The following is a 16,654-nucleotide window of genomic DNA, read 5'->3' on the forward strand; positions in this document are numbered from 1 at the left end:
TCTCACCAGACTCATGTTTTGCAGAGGTATGCACAAAGTGGTGTCTGAGCCCCAGCTTTTACTTTTTTTCTGAAGCATCACATTGCAAACTTACACATTTCTTAGAAAGCCAATAATTAGGTCAGATGAGAATGTCAGGGCAATACAAATGAATGACTGGCAGTACAGAGAGCTCCTCAGCTGCTAAATTCCTCCATGGATCTCATCTGGAAGCTGCTATTTGAATGTCTTTGTGTCTGTCTGGTCCTTGAGTGTTGTCAAATTATTTTTCTCCAGGCACTCTTGAGTTGGACCTGAATGGGTTCCCTCGAGCAGCAAAGACAGCCAAGAGCTGTGACTTAGGCACAGTTGTAGCAGCAAGTGAAGAAAACAAGATCTCCATATTTCAGCAGAAGCGCATCAGAGGCTGGTGGCCTTTCATCAAGGCTGGGGAGCTCACGGTAAGCAGCTCACTACAAATGAACAGCTTTTCTCTGGGACTAATATGCTAATTTTGGATTTTAAACAACCACCACTGGCAACCCATAAGATTCCTCCAAATGCTTTAGTGGTTCTCCAGATATTTGCTTCAGAAGAACCCAGATAACTGAGTACTAAAGTGGCTTTTCAGCTACATTCAGTTCCCTAGGGGGGACATAGACCAAGAGCTATCAGTTACTCATTTCCAGTAGTATAGCCCTTTATATATTCACCTGCTTTAATCCTTTTTTGGGGTTTCTTCCCCTGTCTCTAGACTTTCATTGATTCTCCAAGGGTGTTCCTAAAGCTCACCATTCCTTCACATTTCTGTCTATTCCAGCAAAAAGAATTTTTAATGAAAAGTGCCATCTTCAAGTTTATTGCCTTATTCAGCTTGAAGCTGTGTGCTTTCCATTAATTTAGTGAATGAACTCCACTTCCAAATCCCAGATTTACTTCCCTATTCTCAACTCTAGTACAATTGATTCCCTTTCTCCCAGTCCACTTTAATCACTCCTTGCTTCCACATTTATAACTTTATTGGCATCCTTCTTTCAGCCCTGTTCTGTGCTGAATCACAGCCAGTGGGCATAGATCAACACTTCAGATTCATACCATCCACAAAGGTATAGGGTAGGAAAATCACAAATATATGTAAAGTCATTTGTCTGTTTTTCATCCATCACAGAGTCTATAAAGCTGATTTGATTTATCCACTCTGAATTGTAACTGGATTCTTTAAATCCCATCTTCCTTTTGTGAGCTGAGACCCCACAGCTCAATGCTCCAGCACTTGTGACTGGCTGAATTTCCCTCTGCTGATGGAGTACATCTGGTCCATGTCAGCAGCACAGCTTCCAGCTCAGACATTCAGCTCTGCCAGGATGTGTGGTAGATAGAAAATGTGTCTTTTCAGATTAATTACATGATAATTTAAGAAGCAGAAAAGGTATTTGTGGGTCTGGAAGAAAATATCTGACCTCTCCTTGAGCATAAATCAGCAATTTGTGCCTTTGTGGTTTCTCTTCAACTGCAAAGACTCTCTTATTTTCCTTAATCAATTTCCTTTGCCCTCAATTGGTTCCATCATTTCTCCACAAGACAAATCCTGCTATGAATTAGTGATAGTAACCCAGGACTGGATGCTTACATATTCTCTCTCTGATCCAGGGCAAGGTGGAAGCTGAGTTTCACTTGGTCACAGCAGAAGAAGCTGAGAAGAATCCAGTAGGCAAAGCTCGAAAGGAGCCTGAACCCTTGGAAAAACCCAAGTGAGTAGGAGCATACTCATTAAACATGCTGGGGCAGGGGCATTCAGCAGAAGATGGGGAAGGGCAACCACCTGACCTCCCTGCAGGACACCTCTCTGGTCTCCTAGATTTTCTTCTCTTTACTGCTGCAACCTTCAGCAAGAAATTGTGCAGCTTGTGCATGGCCTGGTGGCTGGCACTGCTGCTGGCAGCACCTTCAGGTTTGCTGAAATGTCTTCCTCTGGAAGCCCAAATAAATTGCATTGCTGAGCATTTGCCCTCAGCTGCAATTCACACATGAGCTCATTCCATAGCTGACCTGGCACGTGATAACATCTTAAATCACCATAGCTTACACATACAGTCAACATCTCAGTTTGGTAACCTATAAAGATCAGTTTGCTTATATTTATTATAGTAGTAATCAAATCATTTAGGTTGGAAATGATATTTAAAATTATTGAGTCTAACCATTAATCCATCTCTTCCAAGTCCATTGCTAACTCATGTTTCTAAGCATGACATCTACAGGTCTTTTAAACACCTCCAAGAATAGTGACTCTACCACTTCCCTGGGAAGCCTGTTCCAATGCTTGACAGCCCTTTTGGTCAGTAAACTTTCACCAATACACAATCTAAACCCTCCTTACCCTCCTTGAAGCAACTTGAGGTTATTTCCTCTCCTCCTGTAATTTGTTACTTGGGAGAAGACACCAATTCCCACCTGGCTGCAGCCTCCTTTCAGGAGGTTGTAAACAGCAATAAGGTCTCCTCTGAAGCCTTTTCTCCAGAATGAACAACTGTAGTTTCCTCAGCTACTTCTCACAAGACACATGCTCCAGACCTTTCACCAGAGTCATTGCCCTTCGTTAGACACACAGAGGATGTGACTTACATCTCTAATTTTATTGTACATGATACTTGAAGAAGAAGATGCTTATTTTTCATCATAAGGCTGTTTAATGAGGACATTGTGTTTTAACAAAGGCAAATGATCTAGAAGGAGCAGTATATCTTTCAGCATTTGTCACATTAAAATTATCAGCTGAGTTTTTTGAGTTCAGGAAAAAGGAACTTTATTTTGGCTCAAGTGCTTTGTTCTACTAAAACACTTGAGCAGCTTTTTTTATGAGCTGGATAAAAAAAAAAAAAAAGGGTGTGAGAAATTGATGTTATATTTCCTGCTACTAAAGCTTCTAAAATTCAATTGCTAGCCATAATGGTAATGATTACACATTCTATTTAATTTTGTTGGTTTGAGATACATCTCAGGATAAACATGAGACAGGATAAAGGAATTATCAGATCAGAGGTAACAAAGCATTGTTTAAACTAGCTTTGGAAACACTTTAATCCTTTGCTTCACCCAACACCTTTACCCAAAGGCAGGATGAGCTTTGCCTGACAGGTGTCTGTTTGAAAGATTCCCAGTAATGGAAACTAAAGTACCTCTTTCAGAGGAGAGAGGACTGGGATAGCTCTAAATACATGTGGTGGAAAGAAATCAGCCTAGAGAGGTACTGTCAAGTGGAATAGAAGAATTACATGTCCAGAAGATTGTCAACAGGTTGCACAGGGCACTGCTTTATTTTCCTCTCATTGTTTGCGACCCAGCCCATGCACCCATGGCTGCCTAGGGCTCCCTGTGTTTTCAGCTCAAGGGCATTTTATCTGCAAATGTGCTGCTGGGCCAAAATCTTGTCAGCAGCCTGGTGGCTTCTTCTCTGATGCACAGCCTGGAGGTGTTTTGACCCAGAAGCCACAAAACCAGTCTTCCTCCAGATCTTGGACTGAGTAATCAGTGGCTTTTGTGGTGTGAATACACAGCCAATATATGGCTCAACATAATTCTACTCTCAACTGAGATGTATGCCTCAGTTAAATCAAATGAAGGGTGGGGATAGTGTCATTTGACACTACCCATCTCAGAAGCAAAACATTCAGGTTCCTTTTGTAGGTGCTCATGGTACAGGTGGAGGAGTTGTCCCATTTCCTCAGCACACATATCCTGAGATATGAGCTGGGGAAAGAGATGACTTGGCCTCCTGAAGATCCTTCCTCTCCCCATGCAGACAGCCCACAGAGGACCAGACTGAGCACCCAGGCTTTACATTTAGGCAGAATAAGCCTTAAGTTTACTAGAGAAATATCAGCATGTGAATAGTAAAAATTATTTTAGCTAGACACTCGCTGGAAAGAAAATAAACTCACAGTTGAAGACATAGCATGCCTCAGTTTCATTAAAGATATTAAGGATTACCAGCTCAGTGCCCCAGGTGATGAAATATGTGGTTCATACATGCAGAGTAGTCACAATCAGCTGGGAGATAAAAAAATAATTTATTCCACCGTTCAAATGACTTCTCTTCAGGAAAGAGCGGATCTCAAGGACCTCTTTTCTCAGGACCTCCAGATCTCTATGCCAGTACTCAGAGTCACAGATTCACTCTAATTTTTTTGATCATCATGTAGGAACACCCAGAGAAACAAAGAAATGTTCAGATTGTTTTGTGAAGTTATTATTTTTAATTAAGAAACAAAATAATTTCAAAACAAAAGATTATTTTCTAGGACCTATAGACAGTAGCAGATTCTTTAATGTGCCAGAGCAAAGGTGGACAAAGATTAAATGTCTGTGAAATAGAGAGAGGAACATGCAAACAAAGAATAAGGTTAAATGAGTGTAATTTCCTTCTGGCCAAAGCACTGTGAGGTTATTCATCTCTTCAATTCTGCTGATCAAGACATGATGCCTTTCTAGATGCAGTCTATTATAATAAATACACTGCTAAGCTGATGAGTTCTATTGACTACATTGCAAAGGAAACAAATTAAATAAGTAAGAGTATGGCTTTTTTTTTTTTTTCCCAGCCTTTAAAGGTTATGAAAAGTCCTCAAGCAGTTAGTACATACAGATTGAGAGTCTTGATACTCAAATAGTTTTAATCTTTACGTCGTCCAGTTTTTTAATAATTCCTTTTAACCTGGAGGGCTAATTTGATGATTTATTTCTGAAACATTTCCCCCTCAATAAAAAGCCCAGTCTTTCATAAAAAGATATTCAGTTGGCCTTTTACATTCACAGATTTTCTGTCACATTGGCATTCACTTCTACTGGCTTAATGCTGAGTTCAGTAGATCATTGGGACATTGCTTAAATTCCTGGAACTCCTTTCTGGAGTGAGACATAGCCACAGCTTGTTGTGACCTTCAGTTAATTTCATTCTCCTTATTGCTGCACCATCTGCACAATTACAGTGACCTTGGATAAAAAAGACAATCTGCCCAGGTTTTGCAGGTGTCAATGTTGCCCAACACCACTGCATTCATCAGATCATCCCACTGAAAAAGCTGGCAGAGGCTGCCTTGGGTAGGGCTGTTGGAGCAGCAGCACAGTGCCCTCCCAGTCCAGGTGTCATGCCAGAGGAGAGACCAGGACAACATTTTTCCTAAACAGAACATTGTTTTAATCTCTGTGTGCAGTCAGCTTTGTTGTACAGTGGGAATAAACTTCTGGGTATGGAGGAGAATACAGCATGGGACAATATTTGGAAAAAACTTGGATTGTGGGATGCAGATATTCTCCACTGGAACAAGGTGGCTCTTCTTTATGTACATAGGCAAACCATCTAGGTTTCATTTCATCATTTCCTGTTTGCATGAGGCCTGTGCTAAATTTCCTTCTGAAAATACATCATTTTGGGCCACATGCCCAACTTGAGCTGGCTCTGATTATTATGGCACCATGACAATCAGATTTTTTTGTAGTGGCTCAATTTGTAGTGCCTTTTGTGACGCTAAATTCCTCAAAATTACTAGAAAGCTTTTATACTCAAGTGTATGATGCCTGTATTTCTTCTTTAGGGTTTATCATTATCTTTTTTTAAAATTTTGAACCTTATATCATGACAGAAATTGAAGTATTTGATGGGTGAACTGGAATTTCATTACAAGTTGTGTGTGGAGCTTGGTTTGGGAATGGGTGGAAGAAAAGTGACCCAACAGCTTGTGCACATGGGTGGACATTCCCTCTAATCCCTGTAGTGGGTTCTAAGGAAATAAAGGTCCTTTCTAATCTCAAATATATATTTTGCAGTAGGATAACTTTGGAAAGAGATGGATCAGCCTTAACAAAAGATTTTATTTTTCTTTCTTTCTCTTTAGCCGACCAGACACATCCTTCTCTTGGTTTGTAAACCCTTTCAAGTGTTTGTATCACCTGATCTGGAGGAATTACAAGAAGTACATCATCATTGGCATAATTCTGCTTATTCTCGTTATCTTCCTGGTTCTCTTTATCTACACACTGCCAGGTGCAATTAGTGAAAGGATAGTTACAGGAAGAGGGTAGATCTTGGCCCTCATTCTAGACAATCAAATAAGAAAATTTCTGCTAAAAATAAGTCAGAAAAATGAATTCATTAACCTTAAACACATCTCATTCCTTGTAAAAAGAAAAGCAACTATTTACATCAGAAACTGGAGCTCTCAGAATATTGGAATGTCTTCTTTGAATGCTCATTCAGACCCATCCTTAAGGTCCATTATCATTCATGTACATTAATGTACATTAACGGTGTATATTAATTATGTACATCATTACTACTGCAGCTTTATCGACATTATTATTGAAAGTGTTATGCACCTAAAACTGAATTCAAGAGTAAATTCTTCAATGGTATGCAGAAATTAATTTCTCAGTCAAGTGTTTATTATTACAGATGCATGATTAAATATGAAGGTCAAAATCTTTACACAAAGATAAATGTATAATACAGTCTTTGCATAGTTTTGTAATTAATTCTTTTAACTGTTTTTCAACAAATTTATAATGGCATGATTATTTTTAGATAAAAGGTATTATTAAAAGAACTCTAATGTTAAATTGTCTCATTTGGTGTCATGTAGAATTTATCCTGCACCTCTCAGTAAAAATGCTGTGCCCATCTCACACACTCATATATGAGCTAAGTGCTGATGACAGAGATGTAGTAGCAGAGTTGAAAGAACTTTTTCCAGCTGCAAATTGAATATGCTGGTGATCTCTGGAGAAGAGGGATCAGGAAGATGAAGACTCGTCCATGGGCATTGTGGTAGCAAATGATCCTTGTAGAGGACAGGGAACAGGGAAAATTCTGCTGCTTGAAAAGCAAAGGCAAAGAGCAATGGAAAAGAGATGGAGTGCAGAACAGAACAAGCCATGGCATATTAAAGAAAACAAGGAATAAAACCTTACACTGTTTTCAATTTGAAAATCCTCATCTACGTAAGAATACATAAAATGTTTCCACCTGTGTCATGCACAAGGCAAAGCTTGATAACTCATTTACTCCACCTGGCCTTCAGATAAGTGGTTATGAATTTGAAATAGCCATCCAAATCTCCTCCAGTGTCACTCACAGTTAGATCTGTTGTAAAGACAACCTTTGTGAAAATGCTTTCCACTTTGCATCCCTCAAATAAAGTGTGAGCACCCTTTGCACATTTCAAATTATCAAAAGGCAACAAAAAGAGATCCTATGGATTCTGGTAATTCTACCAAGCTCAGGGTGCAGGAATAGAAAAGCAGGCACCTTGATAATTTTCAGAAGCCGCTTATAAGGGAAGCTTGTTTGGTACTGCTTGTACTTGGCCTGCTAAGGCTGTGCAATAAGCCTCTGTTCTCTGGCCTAAAACACAGGTAATTGCATTAGTCTGGAAAATGGATATCAGTGAAAATTCCACAGACAAGACATCTCACCTTTGAAAAGCATTTTAGAGACTTATTTTGGATGGGACAACTTGCTCTATAAGTGCCTCTTCCCCATTCCATTGATGACAGAGGCAGATGGCTAAAGACAAGTTGAAAGCAACCCACCCCTACTCCATCCACCAGACTGACTCCACTGTGTTTCTAAATTTCATCTTCTAAACATATAATAAATATAAATGAATTATCCAGATATGTGAGTGAGTATATGACAACTAGGCATGTGGCAAATGACTGCAGTGGGTGAGTTTTTCTGTTCTATCTTCCTTTAGAAGTTATTATTTTGACCAAGAAATTAAAACACAATTACATGGTTAAATCTGCCCCAGTTGAATGTAGCAAGACAATAATGTGAAAAGGTGTTGATCACCCCTGAGTCCCTCTTCATCTCATATCCCTCTGCACCAGGCCATTGTCTGCTGCAGTCTCTGCTTGCACACCATGTGTGACATATTCCTCTGAAACCATGTTTTTCAATTTTGTGCTATTTTGCAACTGAACCTGTGGGAAATAGAAAATAAAATGTTGTTTCTTCTAATATATTTAATCATACCATGAATTTTGGAACTGCAATTTAAAAGCTACAGTAAGAGTAAATAAAACTATTCTTGTGCAAAAGATGAGAGATAATTATTAATGACTGGAGTATGTTGTGATAGCCAAAAAGCAATGAATCTGAATTTTTTCCATTGTGTCAGGTCAGAGGTCCTGATGTTTCATGGCAGCTGTTGTGTTCATCTGTCCTTACTCTGCTTGTTCTCGTGCCATGGACTGTGGTCTGCTCTGTCCTGATTTTTAAAGAAAGTTCTGTGCCTTGCTCCCAGTCTGCAAACTGCACTGGACCCAGCAGATTGGTCTCATAGTGACTAATGACTATGTTAAAATGACTTTTATATTTGGAAGGAAGAAAGTCCTTGACAAGGTGATATAAGAATTTTCTTTTTTCATATTTTAGTCACAGAAAGGTTTTTGGTTGCCAGGCAGAGTCCTCATTGCTCTGTGTGCCAGCTGCCAGCTCCAAAAGGATTTTTATAATCTTAGCTGAATATCCTGATTGCCATCAGCTCCAAAGTGCAGAGCACTGTCTACTTCCAGACTAATTTATACTTTTTTTATCAGCTATTTGTGACTGGGGAAGACCTCAAGCCAAGATCTGGTTCCAGCCTCCCAGACAATTGGAATATGACAGCCACCTCTTCTTTCCATTTTCTAATTAATCTGTCTTAGTGGCAAACAAATTTTCATATATTTTCTATGGAGAAAGGATAATTTATAAAACTCTTCCAGACAGTCTTTCTTTTAAGCACTTCTGTAATCAGCAATGAGGACTAATCAGAACTACACTGATTAGCAGAAATTTGTGTCTGCTTCCTGGATGCCTCTGCTGTGGCTCCAGGACTCCACAACAGGAACAGAGACCTCCTTCATTAGGAACAAGCCAGATGTTCCTTCCCTCCCTCTGACTGGAGAGTGGCCCTGGCTGAATTTCTGTGATGCCACTGACAGTTCATTACCTGGCTAATTCCCTGTTCTTCCAGAGTGACCTGCTCATCACAGCTCAGACCTTTTTCCATACAGCAGCTCCTCAAGAGGGCTGTGCTTGATCCACCAGCACAAGAGAGCCCTGCTCCCAGCAGTGCCTCCTCCTTTTGCTGCAGGGGTGGCTGTAATTCTTTTCCAAGCAACTGGCTCCTGCCAGGAAAAAGCTGGAAAACTGCAAGTGCACTGCAGGCAACTGCTGCTTCAGAAGCTGGAGTGAAGGGGAGACTGACAGAGGGAGGAAAAATCACCTCCCATTTACATGTCATGTGCAGCCTGCATTTTCCCTCTCCATTCAGATACTGAAAACATGGCAGACCTGTAGGTGATATCAACAGATACTCTAAGATTTCTTCCCCAAATGTCTTTTGAGACAGGGACATACAGAAATTTGGTATCCACTAGTGGGCAAAATTGAGAATCATTGGAGATTGGAAAATACTGTGAGATATATACAAAATTACATAACAAATACAGATCAGAAACCTGTCAGCTACATTTCCAGGTGGGATGGTCAAACACTATAGTTGTACGGTCATCACCTTCTTCCAGTGGACTCCTTTTCCTTTAGTTCTTTGTCATTCTCTGAAGTTCTCATCCATTGAAGGTCTCTGTGTGTCCTCAATCCCTGAACCAGAGCAGTCAGCTACCCTGGGACACCACATCTCAGAGGAATCCTTCACCCACTTTTCTGCTTCCAGCCCAAGTGGCTACAGCTGGTCCTGCAGCCTCGTTTGCCTCTCCACTCTTCATCCTGGATCGAGGCATCTTGCACCCATGGGCAGAGGTTACAGCTGAAATTCCTGCTCAGCCAAGGGACATATTTCAGGGACAAGAAAATCCAGATAGGTTTGTCGTGCCCAAAGCATGCTGGCACACACTGCTTAGCTTTGCACTGCTGCTTAATGCCAGATTTTAGAAAAATATTAGGAAAAGAGCCAAATGCAAAAGCCCATAAAACCTAAGAGAAAAGCAAGGATTTATATGTTTGTTTACTTATTTGTTAGTAATGTTTCTTTTCCCTGACAGATAGTTAATCCTCTCCAGAAACCAGCACACAGGACTAATAAACTGACAAAGCACTGGCCTGTCAGTATGACTGTACAGCAAATAAACATTGGCTGCATTTAGTGCTTGTGATGAACTTTTAATTAGCCATAGCAATAAAACCTCACCAAAGCACTCAACAAAACACTTTTTAAAGCCTCTTGACACTGTCAATATGCTCTTGGCTCTTGGTGTGCGAATCGTTTCACCCAAGAGAGCAGCTTTGCCTTCAACTGACAGCTCTCTGGGCTGGTACCCACCATGCAGATGGATGCACACAATTTGTGCAAAAGTGCTACACCATAGCAGCTTCAAAGGCTGCTTTAGTGTGTGGAACACAACTGTGGGGAATACAGCACAGAAAAGTCAATATATTAACAAAAGAGTGATAATAAGAGCAAACCTTTAGGAGGATTTGTTCTGCTTAGTTAGGGCATTTCTTGCATTTCTTCTCCTTCGTTACGTTTATTTGGAAATGGTCCCAAGCTCAGCTTTGACTGAATGCTGATGGTAGGCAAATCACACTGATATTCCATCAGCATCTATGACCATAAAGTGGATTTGCACATGGCTCTGGAAATTGGATTTTGATGTACCATGGCCAGGTCTTCCTGTTCTTGGCACAAGGAGCTGCAGTAGCTTTTTGTGAGAAGCACTTATGGACTGAGTATTTAAAATGTGACAATATGGAGGATGGGTTTCAAAGCCAGACATTCTGATTTTCCCTCCCAGTGCCATGGTAGAACCTTAAGAGAGCTGAATAACCAGTGCTGCCAGTGTGATCCTGGCTCAACATCTCCCACTGGTGACAGATGCACCCCTGAAGGACATGCCCACCACAGACCTTTGCAGTGTGGAGCCAACACAAGTGCTATGAAAATAGTTGTTGGACAGCAAAGACTTTTCATCCTGGAAAGTGAAGGCTTAATGCTTTCTATTTGTATCTGTTTCTTTTTTTATAACATCTGTGATGGGGAAAGGAAAGATGGAAAGGCTTAATGCTTTCTACTGTCTCCACAGGTTCTGGTCAGGGCCTTTGTAGTTTGTAAAACCAAAGATTGTGCAGGCAGATAAAAAGGGAAAGTTTGGGAAGGACTATATTTTGTAGTTCAAATCCTATTGCAGTGCTCTAAAATTCAAGAGACTGTAGAGCCCCTACAGACCCTCAGGTCAAGGACCAAAGCATCTTTCTCTTCAAAAACCTCACTTTCCCACACAATAGCTCTAGTTTGGTAGCTGAAATTTTACAGATCAGCTTTAGTGGCTCCATTTCCATTTGGTGGTTTGAGAAGTCAGCTGAATTTATGGAAAAGGAAGCAGAGACTGATGAGAACTTGGTTTTAGTGTTTCTGTCTGGACTGTGAGCCATTAAAGTCATCTGCCCACCCAGCAAGAGCTGAGTTCTTTCATCAATCTTTGGGAGCCTGTATCATAAACACACTCCAGAGCATGAGATCTCATGTAGCTGAACTCCCCCTTGCCAAAGCCTTTTATTACTATGTTGGCCAAATGATTTCCTAGCAGATGGCAGATCTTCCAAGGTGGTCTTCCCATTGGAGCCAAAGAGGAAAGTTGCACCTTTAGATCTCCTGCCCCTGTGGTCACTGGGGTGCTGATTCAATTCCCTGTGGCATCTCAGCCTGTGTCAGACCCCAGGTGTCCATTGCTTATGCCACACACAAAACCTTTTTTAGGCACAGAATAAAAGAGGTCCAATAAATGCCTGAAAGGTTGTTCTGTTTCGTTATTATTCAGATATGCTAATTTATTCATGGAAAGAAAATGATCTTGCTGTGCACAAAACTAAACCCTGGTTCCTGCAATCACTTACATTTCATTATCTTCACAAAAAAGTGACAGGTTTGCCTTTGAATTTACTCCCATTCATTTTGCTACCCTGCAAGGAAGTCCCTCATGAGTCCCCATGAGCATCCTAAAGACTCCCAGACAGGTTGGAGGACTGACCCCTTGTGAGAGAAATGTGAGTTCTCTGTTTGAGTCTGGTCTTAAAATGGGTGCAATATTTAACAAGGCTTTCTGATCACACCTTGCTTTGGTCATTGAACCCATCCAGTGGGGCTGAAGGACAAGCAGAGCAAGTGATGTGAATCCTACCTGTTAATTACCTTTGCGTGATTCCTTGCCTTCAGACCTCTCCTTCAAGGGCACAAAGTTTTTCCTGCAATCCCTGATCACAAGACAAGGTTTCCAAATCAGCTCTCACTCACTCCTAAAATTAAACACTCACCATTGCCAAGTGGCCTTCTAAAACTCCTGTTTCTTCTCCCCTGTGCCACCTGTTCCCACTACTGCAAGAGCAGATAAGTCATTCCCTCTTTGGAAGAAAGCAACCTCTTGGGTTCTTCTTTCATTTTAAGTACTGATGGGGCAAGCTCTTCTTCCACAAGCAATGAAAAGCAGACACACACCTGGTTTATCTGTGCTTATCATTGCTTCCTGTGAGGCCAAGTACCCACAGCATGTTAATTACTGAGCCTGTATTATTGACTTTCTTCAGGTATTGGCTGTAAATTAAAATATAAAATCAGATGGTTCACATCTCTGCTATCCTTGGGACTGGGAATCTTGCCTGCTTGGGGAAAAGTGAAGCTTAGTTTCAGAAAATGCATTTTATGAGCAGATTTGGCAGCACAAATCAGACCCAGACCCGGAAACCAGCTCCTGTGCATTCCAACCCACAGCAGAAGCAGGAAGGAGGAACAAGGTCCAAAATTCACAGCTGATCCTGCTACCTCCAGGTTTTGACTGGAGCAGGCTGCCCTGTGGGATGTGAGGCTCTGATGGTGCCAAGGCTCCTCAGTACTGATCAGGGTCAGTGCCTGGCAGCAATAGCTAAACCCTACATGACCTGGTCTTGTCTAAGCTCTATGGGTCTGTGGGCAGTTCAGTATATTTTACAAGTTTTTCAAGGGCTATGATTGATTCAAAACTACTGGCAGTTTCTCTTGTAACTAAATTAAATAAATGATGATCCCTGTATCAGAAAAGCAGGCAGTATGGGGTGGTTTTTTTTCAGTGCTTTTGAGAGAGCAAGGCAAATTTGTCAACAAAAAATGTTCTTTTAACCTGGGGGAGCTGGCAAGTACTTCATATGGGACAGCTCTTTGATTGCACTGCTTATAATTAAATTAACTCAGAGCTTTTACCAGGTTCTTGATATATGAATGTGCATGACTGTGATCTCTCTTTTTTTTTTTTAATCCATCAAAATACCTGTCATTGCAGGGCAATAAGATTTTTTATTCAAGAATCCTTGTGAGTTTGTTTTACTTTACATACTTCACTGAAAAGGAAGCAAACCAAGCAGGGCGTGTGTGCATTTGCAAGGCATCTGCTGAACTGTGTGCAGCTGCAATCATCCTGCTCACATCTTGCAAAGCCCTGATAATGAGACCCACCATTAGAGAAGAGCCTCTAAAACATTGGGATGCCACAGCATTCACGCTCAATTAACTAATTAACAGACAATATGGCTTGTGTGGTCAATCATCCCTGGCACAGTTTAAACATTAAACTGAAATGACTCTCTGCCAAAGCATCACACAGGAAAGCAGTGCTGCTCTTGCTGAACACAATGGGAGTTCTGTTTCTGGTGTGTGTGAGGCATGAGAGTGTTAGATTTCAAATAATCAGCAGACTGAGAGTAGGTGACTTTACTGCTGAAGGCTTTGCAAAAAATTCTCTGTTGGGTCTCATCAAATATATGTGCTTCTCATAGTTTTGTATGTTGCAGGAAACAGTGCACAGTAAAGAGAGAGCCACTGTGATCAAATGCTCTGCTATAAAAAGCTGTAAGTAGCTTCAGTATTCCACATTTGCAGACTTCTGTAGTGCAGGACTCAACTTGAGGGCTGGGGAAAAAAAAGCCCTCAATAAACATCTCTGGGAAAAAAAAAAAAAACCTTCTCTAAACTCCTGCAGTGTGACTGCAGCCCTGGAGATCCATTTCTCCCATCAGGCTCTCATGGTGCAGATTGGAAGCAGTGGGTGGCATGGAGTGGCATCACCCTGGGGACATGGGGGCAGGGCTCCCATGAGATGCAATGTTTGCACAGGGAAGGTGAGCTGGGGCAGCACTGGGGGCAGAGCAGAGCAGCACAGTCTGTGCTCACCCCACCACCCCTCCTGCAGCACCTGATGCAAGGACCTCACCAGCCCATCCTCACCAGGAGACCTGCAGATGCTTATCCAAGCCTGGATATGAGCTCTGGCTTAACACCTTATGGGACATACTGAGATGGGGCAGGAGATGCCACAAAACATTTTTAGCAGCTAGTGGCTGCAAAATTGAACCCTCCTAGTCAAGAGCATTTCAATGCTGGAAGAAGGAACAAACAGTACACAGCAGAGCAATTTGAGTGCCGGTGAAGGGAGAGCTCCTGAGTTCAGATTGTGCAGCAGCACTGACCCAGAACAAGCTGTTTCAATACCCCTACCAATCAAACATTTGCAGTTACGAGATAGAGATGTGGATACAGATCCAAGTTTAGTCCCAGTCTCAGTCAACCATTTATATCTCAAGGGTTATATGGCACAATCAATTTTTTATGTCCCTTGGGTAAGATTTCAAAGTTTAGCATGCAAGTATCTGTCAGCCTCGAGGTATAACCTTGAGAGGCATCCCTACACAAGGGGAGATCGTGTCACACAGCCTGCTGCCCTGCAGCAGAATCCAATGGACCCAGGGCTGCCTGCTATTTATGGAGTAGGGTGATTGACTTAGTCATATTTATACACCTGCTCTCTTTTAGGTTGGCACATGCACAACTAGTCCTTGGCTGTTGAACAAGATTTATGGCCCTCAATTATTTTGTTGTCCTTCACGACCACCACCAGTGGCTATTGCATAAGAAGGAAAAGGAGGAGAGGGAAGCATGTTGTCACAGTCAGGGAAGTGGTAAAACTCTTCGAAGAGTTTGAGGCACTCAGAAAGTGTGCCTTCATAGTTATTTAAATCAAAGAAAAATTTGGTCTCTGGTAGTGAAAAGGTAATGAAAAACTCTTTCAGCTGCTTCCTCTGTACCCCATGACAAAATAAATAAACAGATATTGACTTCCCAGCAGGGCCTCTGTGAGAGGTGTGTGGGCAGGTGTGGGAATGAGCAGTTTGGACAACTCCAGCCTCTGCATTAGTCATTGCTCTCAGTCCCTGCAGAGAGATAAAGCTCAGCAGGGCCGTGGGTTTCCCATGGTGTTGGTACAATAAATGCATCTTACAAAGTGCGAGTCAGGAATTCAAAAGGAAAGCCTCAGCCTAAGAAGACTCTAGAACTGAGGGGCTGCCTAGGAGGACAAGGATCCTGATACATTTGCACATTATCCCTCCAGGACTGTCTTTTGGAGTCTGTCTATATTAGAGCAGATAATCCAACATAACAACAATCTGAGCCACCAATGCTGCCTTCCTGCCACAGGGAAGAACCAGCAAGCAGAATTCAAATGCAGATGGAAAGGGGGCCCATCACAGAGAAAAAGAGGAAGATGGAGCTCAGCCACAGCCATCACATGAGGGACAGAAGGTGTTTGTTCAGGGCTAAGACCTCAGAGCTCAAACCCCTTTAGGTTCAACACTGAATAGCAGTGCCCAGGAAGAGGAGTGTCAACACCTGAACTCCTTTCCCTCTGAGAGCCTCAGGGCATCCCAGCAACTACCAGGGAGGAAAGTTTCTGCACAGATATGTTCTGAGGTTGGGTTCATTTAACTGAGTTTAGGTTCATTCATTCTGCCTTTCTCTTCTGTAAACTTTTCCCCTTCTTAATTTGGTTTGGCTGAGCTAAACCTGTCATGTTCCCATCCCTACCTTGCCTTGTGAGAAGCCTTGGGAAAGTGAGAAGCCTGTGCATCAGGGGAGTTGGAGATGTGCACAGGCAGTACCACTGGGACCTGCCAGCCAGGACAAGGGAGGCTGTGCCTCCTGCAGACCTCCAAGGGCAGCTCACTGGGCAGTTTTCCCCAGGGCCAGCTCCCAGAAAGTTCCTCTCCAGCACCTGGGGGACAACTTCCAGCTCCACACCCTTCTCTCATTGTCTGCTCTTGGCACATGCCTCCCTTGTCTGAGGGAATGAAAACTTTTATGCAAGGCATTCCTCAAAGCACTTGTGTCTTTCCTCCTACAGAATGTATTTTCTGTGTTTTGATCCTGTGAGGCCACTGACCAGGCCCAGCACAACTGCCCCAGCAGGCATCTCTCTCTCCCCACATCTCAGTCAATGTTTGGTCATGACCTGTCTGAGATAACATGAAGAAAGTAGGAATTACCTCTCTATTTCCCCAAGGAAAAAAACTATTATCCTGCTATCATCACAGCACTTTTCCATCAATCTCTTTTGGACAATATCAGATATCTGTTTATTTCTCTTCAAATGGTGATATCACTGTCACATTGTCACAGCTGTTCTGATGCACATATTTCTTACACTCCTATCAGGAGTTCAGGGCATTGCTGTTCTTCAATAGCAGGAATTTCACTGCCGAGACTTCAGAGGCCAAGTAGGCTCTTCCAATCTGCTGATTACTATTATTAAAGCTAACTAGCTGAAGAATTAAACTGTGTTGCAAATAGGTGCATGATTGGAAAAAAAAAAGCCT

The 16,654-nt window shown here is 42.0% G+C and overlaps 1 protein-coding gene across 5 annotated transcripts in view; it reads left to right on the forward strand.

Annotated features, from left to right (window-relative positions):
- The window catches only part of FER1L6 (fer-1 like family member 6), an 80,792-nt gene extending 73,080 nt beyond the window's left edge, over positions 1-7,712 (forward strand). The window contains exons 39-41 of one of the 5 annotated variants that reach the window (XM_085572522.1): positions 277-440; positions 1,630-1,730; positions 5,874-7,709. In XM_085572522.1, the coding sequence (XP_085428648.1) occupies positions 277-440; positions 1,630-1,730; positions 5,874-6,060 (452 nt within the window). In that variant the 3' untranslated portion in view covers positions 6,061-7,709. Of the gene's footprint in view, positions 1-276; positions 441-1,629; positions 1,731-5,873 lie in introns of those variants that run through there. The other 4 variants (XM_085572523.1, XM_085572521.1, XM_077781566.2 and 1 more) reach the window with 4 other exon arrangements.
- The last annotated feature ends 8,942 nt before the right edge of the window (positions 7,713-16,654 follow it).

Source organism: Lonchura striata, chromosome 2 (genome assembly GCF_050655825.1).
Source record: "Lonchura striata isolate lonStrDom1 chromosome 2, ASM5065582v1, whole genome shotgun sequence".
Lineage (NCBI taxonomy): Eukaryota > Metazoa > Chordata > Aves > Passeriformes > Estrildidae > Lonchura > Lonchura striata.